A 21,213-nucleotide genomic window follows, 5' to 3' on the forward strand; every position below is an offset into this window, starting at 1 on the left:
TCCCAAAGACAACAGGCGTTGACAGATGTGAAAATTACCGAACTATCAGTTTAATAAGTAACAGCTGCAAAATACTAACGTGAATTCCTTACAGTCGAATGGAAAAACTGGTAGAAGCCGATCTCGGGTAAGATCAAATTGGATTCCGTAGAAATATGGGAACACGTGAGGCAATACTGACCCTACCACTTATTTTAGAAGCTAGATTAAGAAAAGGCAAACCAAAGTTTCTAGCATTTGTAGACTCAGAGAAAGCTTTTGACTATGTTGACTGGAATATTCTGTTTCAAATTCAGAAGGTGACGGGGGTAAAATACAGGGAGCGAAAGGCAATTTACAATTTGTACAGAAACCAAATGGCAGTTATAAGAGTCGAGGGGCATGAAAGGGAAGAAGTGGTTGGGAAGGGAGTGAGACAGGGTTGTAACCTCTCCCCGGTGCTATTCAATCTGTATATTGAGCAAGCAGTAAAGGAAACAGAAGAAAAGTTCGGAGTAGGTATTAAAATCCATGGAGAAGAAATAAAAACTTTGAGGTTCGCCGATGACATTGTAATTCTGTCAGACACAGCAAAGGACTTGGAAAAGCAGTTGAACGGAATGGACAGTGTCTTGAAAGGAGGATATAAGATGAACATCAACAAAAGCAAAACGAGGATAATGGAATGTAGTCGAATTAAGTCGGGTGATGCTGAGGGAATTAGATTGGGAAATGAGACACTTAAAGTAGTGAAGGAGTTGGAGCAAAATAACTGATGATGGTCGAAGTAGAGAGGATGGCAATGGCAAGAAAGCGTTTCTGAAGAAGAGAAATTTGTTAACATCGAGTATACATTTAAGTGTCAGGAAGTTGTTTCTGAAAGTATTTGTATGGAGTGTAGAAATGTATGGAAGTGAAATATGGACGATAAATTGTTTGGACAAGAAGAGAATAGAAGCTTTCGAAATGTGGTACTACAGAAGAATGCTGGAGATTAGATGGGTAGATCACATAACTAACGAGGAGGTACTGAATAGGATTGGGGAGAAGAGGAGTTTGTGGCACAACTTGACTAGAAGAAGGGATCGGTTGGTAGGACATGTTCTGAGGCATCAAGGAATCACCAATTTAGTATTGGAGGGCAGCGTGGAGGGTACAAATCGTAGAGGTAGACCAGGAGTTGAATACACTAAACAGATTCAGAAAGATGTAGGCTGCAGTATGTTCTTGGAGATGAAGAAGCTTGCACAGGATAGAGTAGCATGGAGAGCTCCATCAAACCAGTCTCAGGACTGAAGACCACAACAACAACAACAACAACAACAACAATAATAATAGTAGTGAAAGGGAGTCCTTAACTATGTAATAAATGATATTTAAAAGTATCAGTTTCCTAAAATATTTGAGGGCTTGTCAAGTGTAACTTACGTAAATCAGGTCCTCTGTGCGCTAAATAGATGGTTAGGTATGTGGGTTACTAGACGTATAACAGAAGAGTGTACTTCAGCATGCGTCCTCATAATGCATGTGGCATTGTGCACTCAAGATATTCTGTATGTTCCCTTATTTGTGACGCTGTAGTTCTAATGGGACTTATTTCTTCCTACCCTTCTGTAGATACTTACTGGTGTTGTCTTTCTCAGTAATATTCCGGCCCTCTTCGTAGCTTGGGCCGTTTGCGTAGTTGACAGTCATGCGGGTAATCTTGTTATCGTCCAGATCCGCAATGCCTGCAACACGAAAATGCGGATCAAAATGCAAACCAATATTTATGGGTATAACTATAGTCTATAACATAATTAATCTTTTGTTACGTAACATCAAGAGAATTTTTATGGTTTGTGCTATCTGTTGTTCCCCTAAAACTCTTCATGTTACCAGTCAACATGAAAGCTTCCTTCAAAATCTGTTCTATATCTTCAGATATGCAGGTTAATTTTGAAAAATGATGAGAACCGTAAGACGGTTGTTTGATCCACAGTATTTTATTGGGTACACAACAGTTTTTTGAACAATTGCAGTTCCATAATATGTTGTAACAAATAAAATCATTTAATCATCTAAGGTAATCCTAACTGCAGTTTTGTCATGGAACCAAAATTTCCGTGTCAAAAGACTCTTTTCAACGCACTGTTCATTCCATTCGATTGCTCTTGAGATTGACAGTTACACGTGGTCTCCACATGCCCGTATCACTTGGCTATCCCTGCCCACAGGTGCAGAGCCAGGGCGGTATCTCAGCTGCCTGACTGCCGATGGGCAGGTACTATAGTTCAATTCAAGAACGATGGCGATTCCCACAGGTCGAGGCACAGGCGGAGACTGCAGTGTTGCTGGTTCCCAGCGACACGTGTTTGTGCTTGAAGAACCTGTGTATTCTTCAAATGGTGTTTCTCGCACGCTTGTGTAGAATTTGTCGCTTATCACCACCGTCATCGATGACTGCTCGTAACAAATGGAAATAGGGACTGATGACCTTAGCAGTTAAGTCCCACAATATTTAACACACATTTTTGAACAAATGGAATAAAAATGCGCTGAACAGGACGCTGCGGTCACTCATAAAGCGCGCCTTGGCTACGCTACTGCAGCTGAGTGCTGAAAGCACCACTGGATGCTCACTGGTTGTCAGAGAATGCATGACGTAAGCGCGCAGAAGAAGCGTAAACTCGACGGTCACCGTTTGTGACTCCTTCTATACAGGGTTAAAATTATTGAAAAAGACAAACCAAAAAATGTGCAATAATAGCTGTGCCCAACAGTTTTCGAAGAAGGAAAGTTCACAACGACAGATAGTCACACACTAGCGAAAAAAAATTTTTACTACTATGGTGGGCTTCAAAGAGCAAATTTCATTATGCTATAACTTTCCAGCCGTTCATGCCAGCTTAAGCTTCATAATGGCCATTTGAACGAAACTACTAGCGAAGCGAATTGTGCAAAATATAGGAGAGCTGAACGTTCACCATGAAAAATAAGTTCCTTCAGTTAAAGTAGAAGTTAAAAAATGCCTCCACTGGCTTGTAAAAAGAGGTCACGCTGTTGGGTCATGTTCCGTCTAACACGGTCAAAGACTGGAGAAGTTTCATTAATTCCTACTGCTGCTGGCACTATCTAGGCAATTAGATCCTCTTCTGATTCAACAGGGGTTTTGTAAACAAGGTTTCACGTTTCTTGTCCAGAGGGGTCAAATCAGTGAAACGAATAGGTCATGGTGCAGGACCAGCGCTGCCAATCAACGATTGAAATGTGCCAGTGCCTTGACACGCAGGAACCGCGTGCATTGTCTTGTAGCGAATGGTACTTCATCCAGTAACTGTAGCAGTGCTCTGACGAGAAAATTCCATTTATGCCTGTCATTTAATGGTATAGGTAGCAGATATGCATCAGTTAAAGGTATTAACATCAGCCCACTCATTCAAGTAGAACCGCAACTAATGACCGAGGAAACATAGCATGTGCGTCAACGTCATACAAAAGAAACGAATTGTGGATCTTGATCCCATCATACCTGAACGTAGCTTCACGTAGAAGCAGCGCAGAGGACGGAGTCGTTGATGCATTTGACACTGATTCAGGTACCACTGCAAATACTGTGCTTTTAGTGGATAACCATCTGTTTCCAGATCGAGCACATGCTGATTCGTTCCAGGTTATGCGTACTTGCACGATTGCTGAGAGCGGTTAAAAAATAATTTTGACATCGGAGAAAATTTTTGTTGTTGCCCCGTGTAACCTCCCACTATCTGTCGGTATAAATAATTTTCTCCCCATAGAGCTGGAAAAGCCTATTCTGGTCGTAGGATTAATGTTGTCTGATGCATTCCCACATTTCTCCAAAGACTAAAGTGATTGATTAAGGTAGACTTCTCCCTGCTTCTCCATTCTTCTGTAAACCATTGATGTCAGTACCTTGCAACAATGACATTTTATAGTGAGAGTCCTGTAATATATAATAACTCAGTTGTTAGGAAGTATTTTCTACTATTAAAGTGTAATATGTAGCCTCATAGGGAAGTGAAACATGGATGATAAACAGTTCAGAGAAGAGGAGAACAGTACATTTCATATGAGGTGCTATCGGAGGAAGCTGACAAGGGAACCTCCCCATCGCACCCCCCTCGGATTAAGTTGTAAGTTGGCACAGTGGATAGGCCTTGAAAAACTGAACACATATAAATCGAGAAAACAGGAAGAAGTTGTGTGGAACTATGAAAAAATAAGCAAAATTTACAAACTAAGTAGTCCATTTGCAAGATAGGTCACATCAAGGATAAGATGAGCTCACGAGCGCCGTGGTCTCGTGATTAGCGTGAGCAGCTGCTGAACGGAAAGTCCTAGGTTCAAGTCTTACCTCGAGTGAAAAGTTTACTTTCTTCATTTTCGCGAAGTTATGACCTGTCCGTTCGTCCATTGACGTCTCTGTTCACTGTAATAAGTTTAGTGTGTGTGTTTAGCGACCGCTCCGCAAAACCGTGCAATTAGTAGACGAAAGGACGTGCCTCTCAAATGGGAACATTTGAACGCAAGGTCATAGGTCAACCGATTCCTCCACAGGAAAATACGTCTGATATATTCTATACGACATTGGTGACGGCATGTGCGTCACATGACAGGAATATGTTGTCGACCCACCTAACTTGTACACTTGGCGAATGAGGAAAAACATTCTTCTACCTAGCCCGATTTAGGTTTTCTTGTGGATGTGATAATCACTCCCAAAAAAGTGATGAAAACATAAGAGTTTGCTACATAAACTGCAACAAATGAATGCAACAGTTTCACAGTCGCACAGTTTTTCCTGCGCTCTGACAAAACATATGTTTTTAACGTTTTTAAATTTTTCCGTTTAGGTGTAGCGTCCACATAATACGGCGCAGTTACCTCGCATCGGACCGACGGACGGACAGATAATAATTGTTTGAAAATAAAAAATTAAACTTTTTACTCGAGGGAAGACTTGAACCAAGGACCTCTCGTTCCACGGCTGCTCACACTAACCACGGGACCACAGCGCTCCTGCGCTCACATTACCCTTGATGTTGCCTATCTTGCGCATGGACTACTCAGTGTGTATATTTTGCATATTTTTTTCATAGTCCCACACTACGTCTTCCTTTTTTCTCCATTGATCTGTGTTCAGTTTTTCAAGGCCTATCCACTGTACCAACTTATAACTAAATCTGAGGGGGGGTGCGATGGGGAGGTTCCCTTGTGGGTAATGAATAATCAGTTCAGATAAGGGAAATGAAGGTACTGAATCAAATTTGAGAAGAAAGAATTTTATGGCACAATTTGATTGGACACATGGTGAGACATTAATGAATCACACTGGATAACTGAGTAAAGTGTTTAGGAGGGAGATGGGGATACTAATTGTGGAGGGAGACTTGAATAGAGTAAGCAGGTTCAGAAGGATGTAGATTGCAGTAGCCATGCTAAGAGGAAGACGCTTGCACACGGTAGATTAGTTAGGCTAGTTTTCGGATTGGAGACCAAAACGACAACACAAACAAAACTCTGTAGGTACTAAATTTTAAAATGAAATTGAAACTGCTACATCAGTCATTGATGTAAGAAAGTTGGGAACATATGAGATAAACCGACAGAAACACAAACAGAAAGGTATGTGAGTGCTTATATTCACGGGCAGTGATGGAAGCTTTACCGAGGATGTTGTTGCCACGCGCTGGGTATCCGCTGACACTCATCGTGTGGGCGTGGTCGGCCGTCACCACGATGAGCGTGTCGGCCTCGTTGGTCATGTCGACCGCCAGCTGGACCGCCTCGGACATCTCGATGGTCTCGTCCAGCGCCTTGTGCACCCAGTTATGATGGTGCCCCATGTCGATACGCGCACCTGCAGGCAATCACAGCTAGCATAGCGTCGCGTGTCTCTCCATCACAGTTTCAGCAGAGAAGTACTGTAGATAGCAGGATGCAACAAGAGGAAAGGTGTGAAAAGTGTCCTCTGTAAACCTAAAATAATTGTCATCACATTGCCCGTGGATAAAGAATATGAGCATACTTCCGAAAAGTTAACGAAGAGCTAACATCTCTTGGACTTTATTCCATGAATTACCAACATAGGAAGTGTTGAAGAATATACACGGTGGGTTTTATCAAGTCTTTCAAATAGGAAAAGACACTGATACTGATTCTTCGTTTTGATCGCTTCAGGCAATCTGGTCCCCAATACGTGAGTTTCTCGAAGAGCTATAACAGTTCTTTGACTTGAATGAACAACTATTTGATGTTAGCTGCGTGCGTGTGTGCGTGTGTGTGTGTGTGTGTGTGTGTGTGTGTGTGTGTTTGTATGTGTGCGTGTGTGTGTGCGTGTGTGTTTATCGACATTCTGTCCACTGTATAACTCTTCAGAAGTGATGTGTCCATATCATTGCACAAAACGATTAAAGGATGAGGAAATATTATTAGTATTATTATTTCTTTCCTTTCTCAGACGTTATGTCTGGTTAAAAATGGAAAGTGACGCGGACCTTGATCAAGCGTGACTTCCTTTTAACTGTACGGTATATGTTAAATTGCATTTAGGAACTTTCGGGTAACTGAACATGTATCAATAATTACAGATTTCTGTAGTTGTATATATACATTTGGATGTAGCTGTATTGCGTTGATGTACTGGTGGATATTGTGTGGTATGCCTCCTATAGTTGATAGTATAAACGGTATAGTGTCAACTTTAGCCTGATGCCACATGTCCTTGACTTCCTCAGCCAGTTGGATGTATTTTTCGATTTTTCCTCCTGTTATCTTCTGAATATTTGTTGTATTAGGTATGGACATTTCTATTAGTTGAGTTAATTTCTTCTTTTTATTGGTGATGTCAGATTTTTTGTGTGGTGTTGTTTTATCTGTTATAATGGTTCTGTTCCAGTATAATTTGTATTCATCATTCTCCAGTACATTTTGTGGTGCATACTTGTATGTGGGGACGTGTTGTTTTATTAGTTTATGTTGTATGGCAAACTGTAGATGTATTATTTTTTATACATTGTCATGTCTTCTGGTGTATTCTGTATTTCCCAATATTTCACATCCGCTTGTGATATGATCTACTGTTTCTATCTCTTGTTTGAAAAGTCTGCATTTATCTGTTGTGGTATTGGGATCTTTTATAATATGCTTGCTGTAATATCTGGTGTTTATTGTTTGATCCTGTAATGCAAACATTAATCCTTCTGTCTCACTCTATATATTGCCTTTTCTTAGCCATGTGTTAGATGCGTCTTGATCGATGTGTGGCTGTGTTAGATTAATACGGGTGCTTGCCATGTAGTGTTTTCTTTTTCCAATCTACTTTCTTCGTATCTGTTGATGTTATGTTATCTGAAGGGTTGTAGAAGTGGTTATGAAATTGCATTGGTGTAGCCGATGTCTTTATATGAGAGCTTTCTTTGTGTATTTTGCTAGTTTCTGCTCGTTCTATAAAGAATTTTCTTAAATTGTCTTTCAGTCCATAATGTAGGTTTTTTATTTCGATAAATCCCCTTCCTCCTTCCTTTCTGCTTAATGTGAATCTTTCTGTTGCTGAATGTATGTGATGTGTTCTATATTTGTGGCATTGTGATCGTATAAGTGTATTGAGTGCTTCTAGGTCTGTGTTACTCCATTTCACTACTCCAAATGAGTAGGTCAATATTGGTATAGCATAAGTATTTATAGCTTTTGTCTTGTTTCTTGCTATCAATTCTGTTTTCAGTTTTTTTGTTAGTCTTTGTCTATATTTTTCTTTTAGTTCATCTTTAATATTTGTATTATCTATTCCTATTTTTTGTCTGTATCCTAGATATTTATAGGCATCTGTTTTTTCCATCACTTCTATGGAGTCGCTGTGGTTATCCAATATGTAATCTTCTTGTTTAATGTGTTTTCCCTTGACTATGTTTTTTTTTATATTTGTCTGTTTCAAAAGCCATATTTATATCATTGCTGAATCCTTCTGTTATCTTTAGTAATTGGTTGAGTTGTTGCTGTCAGTAGTTTTTGATCATCCATGTATAGCAAATGTGTGATTTTGTTTTGGTATGTTCTAGTAATATTATATCCATAATTTGTATTATTTAGCATGTTGGATACTGGGTTTGGAGCAAGGCAGAACCAGAAAGGACTTAATGAGTCCTCTTGGTATATTCCACACTCAATCTGTATTGGCTGTGATGTGATATTATTTGAATTTGTTTGGATATTAGGTGTGGTTTTCCATTTTTTCATTACTATGTTTATGAACTGTATCAATTTAGGATCTACTTTGTATATTTACAATATTTGTAGTAACCATGAGTGGGGTACACTATCAAAAGCTTTTTGGTAACCAATGTATGCGTAGTGTAGCGACCTTTGTTTAGTTTTAGCTTGATATGTCACCTCTGCACCTATTATCAGTTGCTCTTTACGTTCTCGTGCTCCTTTGCAGCAGCCTGTTTGTTCTTCATTTATAATTTTGTTCTGTGTTGTATGTGTCATTAATTTCTGTGTAATGACTGAAGTTAATATTTGTATATTGTTGGTAGGCATGTTATGTGGCGATATTTTTCTGGGTTTGCTGTGTCTGCTTGATCTTTAGGTTCAGATGAGTTATTACTTGTGTAAGTGTATCAGGGACTGGGTATGGGTCTGCAATGTAACTGTAAAATAATTTAGTTAGATGTGAATGTGTTGAGGTGAACTTCTTTAGCCAGAAATTTGCTATTTTATCTTTTCCAGGGGCTTTTCAGTTGTGCATAGAATTAATTGCTGGGGTGACTTCATGTTGCGAAATTATCACTTCAGGCATTTGTGGTATCATCATGTATGTGTCTGTTTCTACTTGTATCCACCGTGCATTCCTGTTATGTTGTACCGGGTTTGACCATATGTTGCTTCAGAAGCGTTCCATGTCTGTTATGTTTGGTGGATTGTCTATTTTAATGTGTGTGTTACCTATTGTCTGGTAAAATTTCTTTTGGTTTGTGTTGAATGTTTGATTTTGTTTCCATCTTTTTTCACTTTTTTTGTATCTTCTTAGTCGTTTGGACAATGGTTGTAATTTCTGCTTCTTTTCATCTAATTGCTCTATCCCTTCTTGTTGTGAGATTTTAGCTAAACGTTTTTCTTTTTTTGCCTGGTATTTCATTTCTTATAAATTGTGTTAGCTGTCCAATGTCTTTTCTCAGTTTTTGTATTCTGATCTGTAGCCTGTGTTGCCACGCTGTTTTTGTGGGTTTCTTCTGTGTGTTGGTTGGTTCTGATCTCTGCCTAGTGTGTATATTTAGTGTAGTGAGTGCTCCTATATAAACCAGTTGTTGTGACTCTTTCATAGTTGTATTTTCATTTATTTTGTTGTGTATGATTGTGTTGATAATTGTTATTGTTGTTTCGATTCGTGGGTTATTTGGTGGTCTATGCAAGAATGGTCTAATGTCTGTATTTGTGTCTTTGTATTCTATATATGTTAGCTGAAATTTTTCTTCTCTATCTAACATGTGTGTCACTTCGTGTTCGATTTGTGCTTGTTCTGGGGGCTGTCTCAAGATTTCGTATTGCTTTGAATGTTTAATCGATGCGTGTTGTTCTTTGTTTGTTTGCTCTGGGATGTTTGAGTCCATTACTGTATTTTCTTCTTCTTCTGATTGCACATTATTTTGTTCCAGTATTTGTTGTAGTTGTTGTTTGATGTTTTCTAATTCTGACTGGGGTATCCTGTTATTTTTGATTACTACACGGATCTGATCAGCTAGTCGTTGTTCTGTTAAAAATTTTAATTCTGGGTATGTCGTAAAAAATGTTGCGTATAATTGTGATCTGTATCCAGTTGTGTTGGTTCCTTAGTTCGTTGCTTGGTAATAACAGAACATGAGGTGTCGGTTAACTTCATCTGACCATTTCATCCTCTGTCTTTGTTTTCCTTCTAGCGTGGTTGCAGGAAGCATATCCTGCAAAACACTTATATTTGAATTTAAATCATTTTCCGTTTGGCTAGCAGTGTCGTGACCATTGTGGACGGGCTTTGGGTTCAAGTGTCGTCCCTGACCATGATAGTGCTTGTCCGAGGGTTCATTAGTTCTGTACTGAACCAACTAATCATACTGAAAGGGGCGTTAGCCCTATTAGTGGTTTGATCTTTTCGTCGCCTTTTACGACTGGCATAACGTACGGGAGGCCTATTCTTTTCCCGGGCCTCCAAGGGTTTTATTATTATTATTATTATTATTACTATTATCATTACTAATATTAAAATTATTATTATTATTATTATTATTGTTATCATCGTTTAGTATGTCTTGTGGCTGTATGTCATTTGAGTGAACGAGACTTCATTTCAGTGGAAGAAATACGACTTTTCCCACTAGAGGCAGGTGATGGAAGCTAACTATTTTTCTAATACTACAATTAGTTGTCATGCATTAAGAAGTAACAACAATCCAAACATTAAAAAGGTTCAAGACGGGGATTTTAAATGTCTTCAGGATCAGGAAACGCTCTGGATTTCAGTCATAGGCATATTATTCCGCTGGGCACTCAAATGCAATGTAGTACCACCATGATATATGATAACGGGAGTTTGTTCACAAGGCAGATATTTTGAAGTTTCTGGACATATCGACTTCCGAAAATTCAAACTGTAAGACATTCTGTTTGTAGAACTCCTCAAATCAAGGGCGAAGAGGTTCTGCTGTCAACAGAATAATGATCATTAATTAGGCACAAGTAAGCGGCCTTAGATTGTTTGTAGATGATTCTGTCATTTTCAGTCTAGGAAATCTATCGGATGATGAAATTTAGTTCCAAATTGAATTAGGCAAGTATGGCTACGATTCTAAACGTGGCAGCTGACACAAATTATGAAAAGTGTGAGGTTATCCACATCAGTAATGAAGGGAATCCGTTAAACAACGGTTACACGATAAATTGCAGAAACCTAAAGGTTGTCACTGCAACGTAATATCTAGGGATTACTCTTACGAACAGCTTAAATTGCAATGACGACACAGATAATGTTATGCGTTTTATTGGCAGAAGAGTTTGAAGATGCAACAAATCCATCAAAGAGACTGGCAACAATATGTTTTCCTGTTCTCTGCAAGAATATTGCTGTATGATATGGGGTACTTATCAGATGGCATTGACAGAGGACGTCCAAAAAGTTCAAAGAAGGACAGCTCATTCTGTACTACTGCGAAACAGAAGAAATGGTGTCACGGATGTGATACGGATGTTGGGGTGGCAGTCATTAGAATAAAGGAGTTTAGCATTGTGCTGAGATATTTTTATGATACTGCATCAGCAACATTCTCTTGCGAATGCGAGAATATTCTGTTGACGCCTACCCACAAAGGGAGACACGATCGCAGCAATCACATCACGCACGAAAAGATGTAAGTGTTCATTTTTCCTGTACGTTGTCCGAAAGGGGAGCGGTACATAAATAGTATGCTAATGGTTCTTTGAACCCTCTCCCAGGCACATAAGCGTGAATTTCAGAGTAGTCACGTAGATGTAGATTTTGATAAGAATTAAACATGGTAAACGTTAATGAAACCGACAAACTGCAGGGACAGACAACTGACTGGAAATGGAGGAAAAATGTCCTATGAACACCTGTGTGGAACTCCATCGTTGCCTAGGAAGATCACACTGACGGAAGAGATCTGACTACGTGTCGTGTGTTTCCTTTGTGTTGCGGGCTGTGTGATTGGCGCAAGTACTGTAAGCAGCAGAATGGCCCGGTATTTGTGTGGGGAATAAGACAAGATGGTGTTTGTGTTCAGCGAAGCAGAAGGAAACGGCCGAGAGGTGGCACCACTATACCAAAACAAGTAACCTCACAGACACTGACCACATCACACAACATATCAAGCCCAACACACCAAGCCCTTTTTTGGGCGTTTCCGACACCATGGATCCTTTCAGACAGACGAACATAAAGGGGGGCAGCGGACTGTGTGTACACCAGATTTGGAGTACCAGGTTCTACAAGGTATTGTGAGAAACCCTAGTACAAGCTGCAAATATATGGCCCGCCAACATAGTGTAAGCCAAAGTACGATCGTGTGTATCCTGCATGACAACCGCTACTATCCCTATCACCATGGAGGCCATCGCTCTGGGAAGATTTGTTGCCGTTACATGCAGCACACCACCCTTTTCCGGACGTATGTTCGTAGGGTACCCCCACTCAGGAAACCGTCCATGCGGTTTGTCCGTTCTTTTAATGTTCACCCTGTACGCAGCTGTACGTGGTATAACGGGATAGTACTAATTTCCACGCAAGTACATTGTTGTCGAAATCTTACAATAAAATAGTTGTGATTTACCCGCTGTAACACAATTTTAACACAGTCACTAAGATTCTGTAATTTTTTTGCAGCGGGAAAGGCACTATTACCTTATTGTTCTGTAATTAACACATCAAATCATTTACGCATGCTTTGAGTTAACTCTTAACTTAATATTATTTATTATTACGCAGTGCATAAATTAATTCGAAGAACGAAAGAAACCATTAGGCCTGAGAAACGCAAAGCTTGTGTCCTTGTCGTTCTGTTTGATTGCCTTTTCCACAAGGGAAAAGGCTTCGTAGGTGGACCCTGCGCGGAGCGTAGTGGTAGGGGCAAGGTAACACCTGGCCTTGTCGCGTTCCATTTGGAAAAATGTTTAATCGCAGACAGATTAAGTGGTGGACAGTGACCAACCAGTAGGAATAGTGGGATGTTGCGTTTAGGTGAAATCAGCAAGATTTTTAATTTTGGTATTATTGGATGAAATACGTTTATTAACAATTCTGCACTGAGAACTTTTGGCATGTAAGGATGTACCATGTTTGCAAGACTTACAAGGCTAAACTATGATGTTACGAAGATTGAACCAGTTTGCTTCAAGCTGATATACGAAGGGAAGACATTACGACACCTTTGGTCCGTCATTTTAATCAGTGACATGAAGAATCTGCAGAAGCCTTTGTGGCATCACGTTTAGAACTGCGTGTGCGACTGATAAGGCAAACTACAGACTATTTCTTTGTTATTCTCGTAAAAGGAGAGCTAGACTTATTTCAATGTGTACTGTGAGCAAGTGTGTTTTTCGATCAGTACAGAGACATGTATATCAAAAGTTCGTTACTGTTTAATTTCAAGTACCTGTTCATTTTACTTAATCCCAATCTTAAAAGTGGTCATTGCTACATGTAACAAAAACAACATTAATTGCGTTGCTATGAATCAGTTTAATGAGGCAAAGTATTATACTTTTTGATCGGTCGCTTTGTTGCAGTATTTGAGTAAAATTTGTTTGCATTAAATACATTTTCTTCAAATCGTGTGCTTAAAGTTTCAAAAGTCAATTCTCTCCATTGAAGTGACGACTGTTAACTTTAAAGGTCTCTTGAAAAGCTATAAAGTAATGAGAGGAAGGAAAAATAAAGTAAAATAAAACGACACACCACATGGAATTATCCGAATGGGACGGAAATCGGTAAAGGTGATGTACAGATACAGACAAACAAATGATTAAAATTTCAGAAAAGTAGGATGATTCAAGAGAAATAGCTTCACAAAATGAACAAGTCAGTAATGGGTTGATGTGCCACTGGTCCTTAGGGAAACAGTTATTCGACTTTCGATGGATTGACAGAGTCGCTGGATGCCCTCCTGAGAAATTCTGTGGTAACTTCAGTCCAATTGATGCGTCACATCGTCAAAACTCTAGGTGGTTGGACGGTACTGCCCAAAACACTCCAAACGTTCTCAATTGGGGAGAGATCCTGCGTCCTTGGTGGCCAAGGTGGGGTTCCACAAACACGAAGAAGAGCAATAGAATAGCCGCCGTGTGTGGCCGTGCAGTGTCTTCGTGAAATATAAGCCCAGGCTGGGCAATAAAAGGGAGTGTCGAATTTCGTCGACGTGCCGCTATGCTGTAAGTGTCGCGGATGACTACCAAAGGGGTCCTAGTACGAAAACAATGTCATTTCAGACTATCACTCGAGGTTTTTGGGCCTTACAGCGGGCGACTGTCACGTTGGTATCCCACCACTATCTGGGGCGCCCCAAACACACCTTCAATGTTGATCGGGCCTTAATTCGAAGCGAGACTCATCACTGAAGACTATTCCAGTCAATGTGATTCCAGACCGAAGATATGTCAGGAGATGCCCCAAACAATCTGACTGTAGCCCGCCATACGGCCCAACAACCAGGAGTGAAGATCCAGCGTGCCATTTCTTTTCACAGGCAGGCCCCTTTTTTTGTTGTCCTTCATGGCAACCCATCCTGGACTTACATTTCAGCAAGATATTGCCTATCCGCTCAAGGCGAAAATCTCTCCTGGTTGTCTTAGTGTTTGCGAAACCCTACCTTGGCCAGCAAGGTCGCCAGACATCTTTCCAGTTTGAAACGTTTGGAGCATTATAGACAAGGCTCTCCGACCAGCTCGTGATTTTGACGATCTTATGCACCAGTTGGACAGAATTTGGCACGGTGTCTCTCGACATCCAACAACTCTTTCGATCAATGTCAAGTCGAATTACTGCCTGCATAAGGGCCTCTTGTTTGTCTGTACATGTACATCACGTCTACCAGTTCCCGTCCCATTCGGATAATTCCTTCGTGTGGCTTCATGTTTTTGATCTTACACTGTTTCTGTCAATTCTGGTTCTAATAAGCAAGCTTCAATTTCCTTAAAATACAATTTAAATGCGTCTTTGAAGTTGATTGAACGGATTTATATTCTGAAACCTCGTTCCATCGGTACATGGCGACCGAAATAGTAAATAGTCTGGTTAAATTTCAGTGAGAAGTTTTCAAAAAGAGTTTATGCATATTTCATTTTCCAGCAGTAAATGCTGTCAGTATGTTTAGAGAAGAACATAAATTACAAAAATAATAACTTAGTGTAAGCAGTGGAGCGTAATTAATGATTCGTTGCCATGCACAATACCCAAAACTTTATCTATTAAACTCTTCAGAAGAAAAAGGGACGACCAAATTAAAATTCAGTCACGTAAACAAACGATCAAATTTAAGCAAAGGGTTATACGATAAATAATGTAATGTTGAAAATGTTAATAACGTTCTTTGGTTCACAAGACTGAAATTAGGCGCTCCGGGAGACAGCCAAAATCTTAGCTAGGTCACACTGCTTGACAGACTATCTTGAATACGAAAGTAAGGAGAACACTACATCTGAGACAAGTTAAGAGGATGATAGTGTTTTTTTAGTATAAGGCGTTCAGTGTAATACGATGGAGGTAGCTCTATCCTTACACCTTAAGTTTTCACTCTTGAACGTACTTTATGCAATGTGTTAAACATTACGATTATCAACAATTCCCTGCTAGAAGGAAGGCATGGAAGAGTTTTATATCCCTTTCGAGGAGGAGAACATTAGAGATGAAACCACCAAATGATACTGGGAAGAATGAAACAGGAAATCGGCGGTGTTCTGTTCAAGGAAACCATAGTGGGATTTTTCCTTAGAAGATTTCGGGAAACCAATTCAAATCTGTGAAGCCAGTTGGGGATTAGAATCATAGGCCTCCAGAATATTTCCTTCACCCTCAAAGGAAGTTCGTAAATTTTTAAAAGTAGCGTTGACGTCGACAAATATAATATTAGACGCAAAAGTTTTTTGGTATATTTCTTCAAAGATTTATGTCAACAAAGAGTATAGTTCCGAGAGATCGTAGGTAGCAAAGAACATTTGAGCACTGAAAAATGTCGGAAGCAGACTGAAACTCACGATTCTTGATTATTCCAATCACCTAATTCCTGTAATAGAAACTGCTGTCGTGTTGAACACAGGGCGTTAATTTCGCTACAGCAAATGGAAAAGTTCGCCGTATTACGTGACTGAAACGAAGCCGGATATTGTACTGGCAGTTGAAGTGACAGTCAATTACAGGATGGGGATGACTCCCCATATCAAAAAATGTGACAGAAGCCAGGTCCTAGGTGAGTGAAGCGTGCAACACTCCATTTTCTAGTCCATCAGGCACTGGGCAGTTTGCGTGGAGTATATCAAACGTGTGCTGTGAGTAAATATCATTTTGGGGTAAACTGTACCCAGAAACATCATTCACAGTTGAACAACAACAAGGAGATAACAAGGTTTACTGTCAACTACTGCACATTGTAACAGGGGATAGACGTGGCATGCTACAGAATATCTCTCAGCATTGCAAAGTTGGACAACACATCTGCAGGAAGTATATTATCACGATATGGTACGAACGTCACCGCCAAGCAGATGTAGCTGTGCTCACTACCGAGAATGGATACACGAAGGAAGGGTGAGGTAACCTGGCATAATGTGTTACGTAATACATTAGTACAAGTTGGTGACTGGGTATAGCATGACAAAATCGACCAGAGCTGCTATTCAAACATTACATCGATGTATTCTAGTATGAAGAATTTACGTGGGCTGAAATGAAGTAATTTAGCAGTGCTACTGTCCATCACCTCTGAATGTCACAGGAACCTACTGCTTATCATATACCTCTGTTTCTTACCGAGTGAGGTGGTGTAGTGGTGAGGCACTGAAATCTAGCAATAGGGCTACAGCGACCCCAGAACACTTTGACTGACCTTGAAAGCTTGTGACGTCACACTACGTACGTCCGTTCACTACTGATGCCATCACTAGCCACACCCTCTTGTCTATGATGTCACTATCATGACCCGACAAGCCACATTCCAATAATACTACGTCTCCCACACTGAAACGAAGCACATTTCATTCCTTGGAACTGCGTCCGCCATTAAAATGAATTTCTACATCACGTTCCACTATTGCTTGCCATTAAAATGAGGCAATAAAATTGTAACAAATTGCCCCATCTTACAGCAAAAATTGTAACAAACTTACTCAAACATCATCATGTTACAGTAAAATTGGTAAAAATTGCCCAATACATCATCATGCTACTACAAAGTTGTTTCAAAGTGCTTAATGCTGCAGTGATATTGTGACTGATTAGCCAACTTTACAGTGTAAATTGTACCAAATTAACATATACATTGTTACGTTTCAGCAAAATTGTTACGAATTGCCTTATGCATGTTAGAGTAAAATGGTAACGAACTGCCTCATACATCACAATTTTTATATTACACTGCAACGAATTGCTCCAAACATCACTAATGCGTGGTAAATACTGCTGCAGACAAGGTTGATCAGTTTATATGGTAGCTACCATTACTCTGGATAGAACTGGTTGGATCAATAACGGTTAGTTTACGTATGGTCGCTGTCTTTATTTACCCTGTATGCTGTTGGAGCAATAATGCTTAGTTGATATAGTGACTGACATTGCTCCAGATACTAATGTATTAGGCAATAATGGTCAGCGAATACAGTAACTACCATTACCCTGAATGTATAGTGACTATAAATGTAACATAACCTAGAGCGAACGGATATCAGTTACTGAATCATAAATATTATTTGTCACAATAAACTGGCAGACTATAACTTGGTAGTCGTTGTCAGCTAGTGGATATCCCTACTTTTAATTCGTTAACAGATAATCGTCAAACGAAATTGTAACAGATAGCCCCATTCCTCAACATGTACAGCAAATCTGTAATAAATTGCTCCAAACATAATCACGTTACAGGAAAAATTGCAACAAAATTCCACATCAGAATTGTAACAGGTTATCCCACTCGTCACTGACTGCACAATATGTCACTTGTTCCAATCAACTGCAAATTATTCCATCAAGCAAAACACTTATTTTGTGGCTTATTTCAGTACCCTGTCCATGGTGTCACAACACATAATTTTGTGTAACCATGCTGAAGCATGGGGCAATTTATTACAACTATGCCAGAAATTGGCTATGTATGGGCAATTTGTTACGATTTTACTGAAATATGACGTTGTAGGGGCCAACTAGTTTCAGTTTACACTGACACACATAGGGATATTTTTTATAGTTTCATTGTAACATATGGATATACAGGACAATTAGTTATGACTTGGTTATAGTATTTCGAAATATGGGGCACACATTAGAATATTGCTGTTACATGACAATGTATACAGTCACCAGTTAAAATGTTGCTGCATCATGTCGATGCATAGGTCAATTTGTTACAATTTTGCTGTAACACGTGGCAAAAATTTGTTACAGTTTTGCTGTAACAGGTCGATGTATTACGTAATTTTGTACAATACTGCTGTAACATGGGAATATATAGAACTATACGTTACAGTGTTGTTGTAACTTTTAATTGAATGGAGCAATCTGCTGCAATTTTAGTGTGAAATGACGATGTATGGAAGGTGAGTTCCTTGTTGTCTCTACTGTTTAGTAGCACAAAGTAGCATTATCAGCAAGAGATAACAAACATTTCGTACTATGAGACTGTTAATAATAGCCCAGCATTGAGTCACGTTAATTGCTGGGGAACTTTGAAAGTGGGTAGCCGAAAGCGTTGAAACCATTCTTTCTTAACTATAAGAATGTGTATTATTGTTGTTGAGTATGCTACTTTACCGAAAAGTCATGCAGTTTTCACTGTGATAGCTGATGCTGACCAACTGTTGTACTGAGAGGTTAATATAATACCCTAGCCTAAGGATGACGGGACGGATGACCGTTGCAGTCCGGTCCCTTTAATCCCACAAACCAACCTAAGGATGACCATATTGTTCCTCTGACCTTGTTATCAGTTTTAGCTGGAATAAGATTTGTCGACAAACAGTAGAGACTATTTTCACATAGGAATAACATTTTTTACTTTGGTACTTTGCTAATGACACTTACACATATTTTTTGTGTAAAGATATTTAATTGTGCCTTACACGAGGAGTGGTCCAGGAATTTAAGCAGACCTACACTTAATGTTTATATAGATAATTTTGAACGTGACAGATAATATGCATTTCTTGGATACTTTTGAACATGACCAATATGGCATTTCTGTGGATACAGTGTGACTGGCTTTTCCGTTTTAACGGCCGGCTAGATACTTGGATGTGAGTGACTGTTTCGCTGTAATAGCAATTACGATCCCAAGAAATGAGATGTGGCATCTCCGATTGAGAATGACACCATAGTTAAGGAAGGCAATAACCTTCACCACGTGATGTCAGCAATTGTCATGGTTCGTTACACCGTTTTGGAGTCGCTATAGCTCTTTCTGTGGACGGTGGCGGTTAAAATTCCCACCCAGTCGTCCAGACGTAGCGAATACATATTTCCCTAGATCGCTTGTCTTGTTGAGAAACACTGGACCAAGTATAAGCATTTCCACTTTGCTTTACTTGAAATCTTTAACGTCATTGACCAAATACCATGTGGTCTCATGTGGTTTGCTCTCCGAAAGTGTGAGGCACCTGAAGAACTGACTTAATGCGTGTGTCCTCCCCACAATAGTTTTTAAAGTCGAGTACTGTCTTCTGCTGGGATACCAGGTGCCTTTCCTATTCCAGCAGGGAGTCCATCAGGGATTTACTCTCTCTACCATTCTCTTAATCATAAAAATACACGGAATCCCTAGAGATCTTCAGCAATTATCACTGCGGTCACATCTGTATGATGATGATGTTCTAATGGCTGCTGAAGAAAAGATCGATCTCTAGCATGAAGTCGAAGCGTAGAAGAACCTCCTTGAACTGTCCGGACAATGCCTCTATATAAAGAAGACTGAATACCTACGAACATATGTAAATAATTCGGCCACTATGAAGACCGACGGTATAGATGTACCAGAAGACAAATTTCTTCACGTCCACTGACACATAAATCACTGTAAACGGCTCATTCGCTTCCGAAATCACAAACTGCATTATCAACACATGTCTAAAATGGCGGATAGTTGGTATTGTTGTAGCTAGCGACGAAAGCAGCACAGCAAAGATATGGTGTAATGAAAAACAAAATGCTTCAGTGGATATCCGGCGTAACACCTCATGAGAGATTCACAGGCGGTTCGAATTGTCCCCTCTCTTTGAGAAGATACGGAAAGCCATGTACAACGCTATGGATATCCACTTCAGGTAGATTACGAAACGATGATAATTAGCGAGTGTTTGTTGAAAGTCAAAGTTGCTGTGAGATCGAGGAAACGTTGGCCAGAAAGCATCCATACAGACCTCAGATTGAGGGATCTCCACACTGAACAAACACAAGATCTCACCAAGAGGAGACTGAGACAAAAGGGGGAAGGGAATCCCAGTTAGAGTGTGGAACAAAAGCTGCTGAATCTGAACAAGAACTTCAAGGCAACTGCCGGGATCGTTCCTTCGAAAGAGCCGACTTATTTCCCCAATCCATCTGTAATGATGTCATCGTCGACGGGACGTTAAACACTAATCTTCAATTGCACTTTCCATTTGTTCACTTACGTCACTTTTCAGGCAACCAATACAACACACCCCTTCGACCCCCCTCATCAACCTTACGAGAGCTCCACACTGCTGAACGTAGCTCGGACGTCATTCAGCAAACTGTACGTGAAATTTACACAGTTCTTTCCCATTCCGTTTTTTTACGAATGGCGATTAAGCGAACATGGAGTTGGATGGTCTTTCAACGCTTCGTTTGTATAGTACAGTACGTCCTACTACCTGCTGTAACGGTTTGCCGCTCACAGTAGGTAGGTGTCTTTAATTCTAGCGCTAATTTGTGTACAAAACAGAAGTAAATAACCAGTTACATTCACTTAAATTTGCAAGCACATACCCATAAACCACTTCAAACTAACAGTACATAGTTTCTGAACTAAAGATGCTTTCAAATCTTAGCGTTTATCGTAAGTGTGTGGAACATGCGGCAAACCCATTTTCACATTATGTTTCAGTATATGACATATATGCACTTGAATGTTTCGCCGGGTGAGATTACGAGGAACGTCTGTAATGCGGAATTTTTAACTACAGACGTGGAAAAATAGACAGAGATACAACCTTCAACGAATAAGAAATATCCATTGGGTTCCTTCTGCAAAATTTGTATGGCCGCCCTCGTCATGTCCACGAGTCTCGGCTGTGTGTCCGGGGCCTCCAGGTTGTACTCCATATGGCTCTCTGCAAAGAGGCCTGCAACATTAGAAGAAACCAGCGTTTACAATCAGTTGATTGGCAAGATGAGTGGTACAATGAAATTTAGGCAAATTAGTAATTTGAAGCCATAGTTGATGTGCACACTTGACATGGGAAACAGTCGGTAATTCCTAATGACTCAAAGTGATCATAGAAAAATCTCCGAGAACGTTCACTACGTAGAGC

General features: G+C 39.9%; 1 protein-coding gene across 1 annotated transcript in view; it reads right to left on the reverse strand.

Moving 5' to 3' along the window:
* LOC124606812 (membrane-bound alkaline phosphatase-like) overlaps window positions 1-21,213 on the reverse strand; it is a 146,158-nt gene that overhangs the window by 29,219 nt on the left and 95,726 nt on the right. The window contains exons 7-9 of the mRNA XM_047138880.1: window positions 20,893-21,024; window positions 5,648-5,839; window positions 1,605-1,709 (exon numbers count right to left, since the gene is read on the reverse strand). Of these exons, the coding sequence (XP_046994836.1) occupies window positions 1,605-1,709; window positions 5,648-5,839; window positions 20,893-21,024 (429 nt within the window). The remainder of the gene's footprint in view (window positions 1-1,604; window positions 1,710-5,647; window positions 5,840-20,892; window positions 21,025-21,213) is intronic.

The sequence above is a fragment of the Schistocerca americana genome, chromosome 3, assembly GCF_021461395.2.
Source record: "Schistocerca americana isolate TAMUIC-IGC-003095 chromosome 3, iqSchAmer2.1, whole genome shotgun sequence".
Classification (NCBI taxonomy): Eukaryota; Metazoa; Arthropoda; class Insecta; order Orthoptera; family Acrididae; genus Schistocerca; species Schistocerca americana.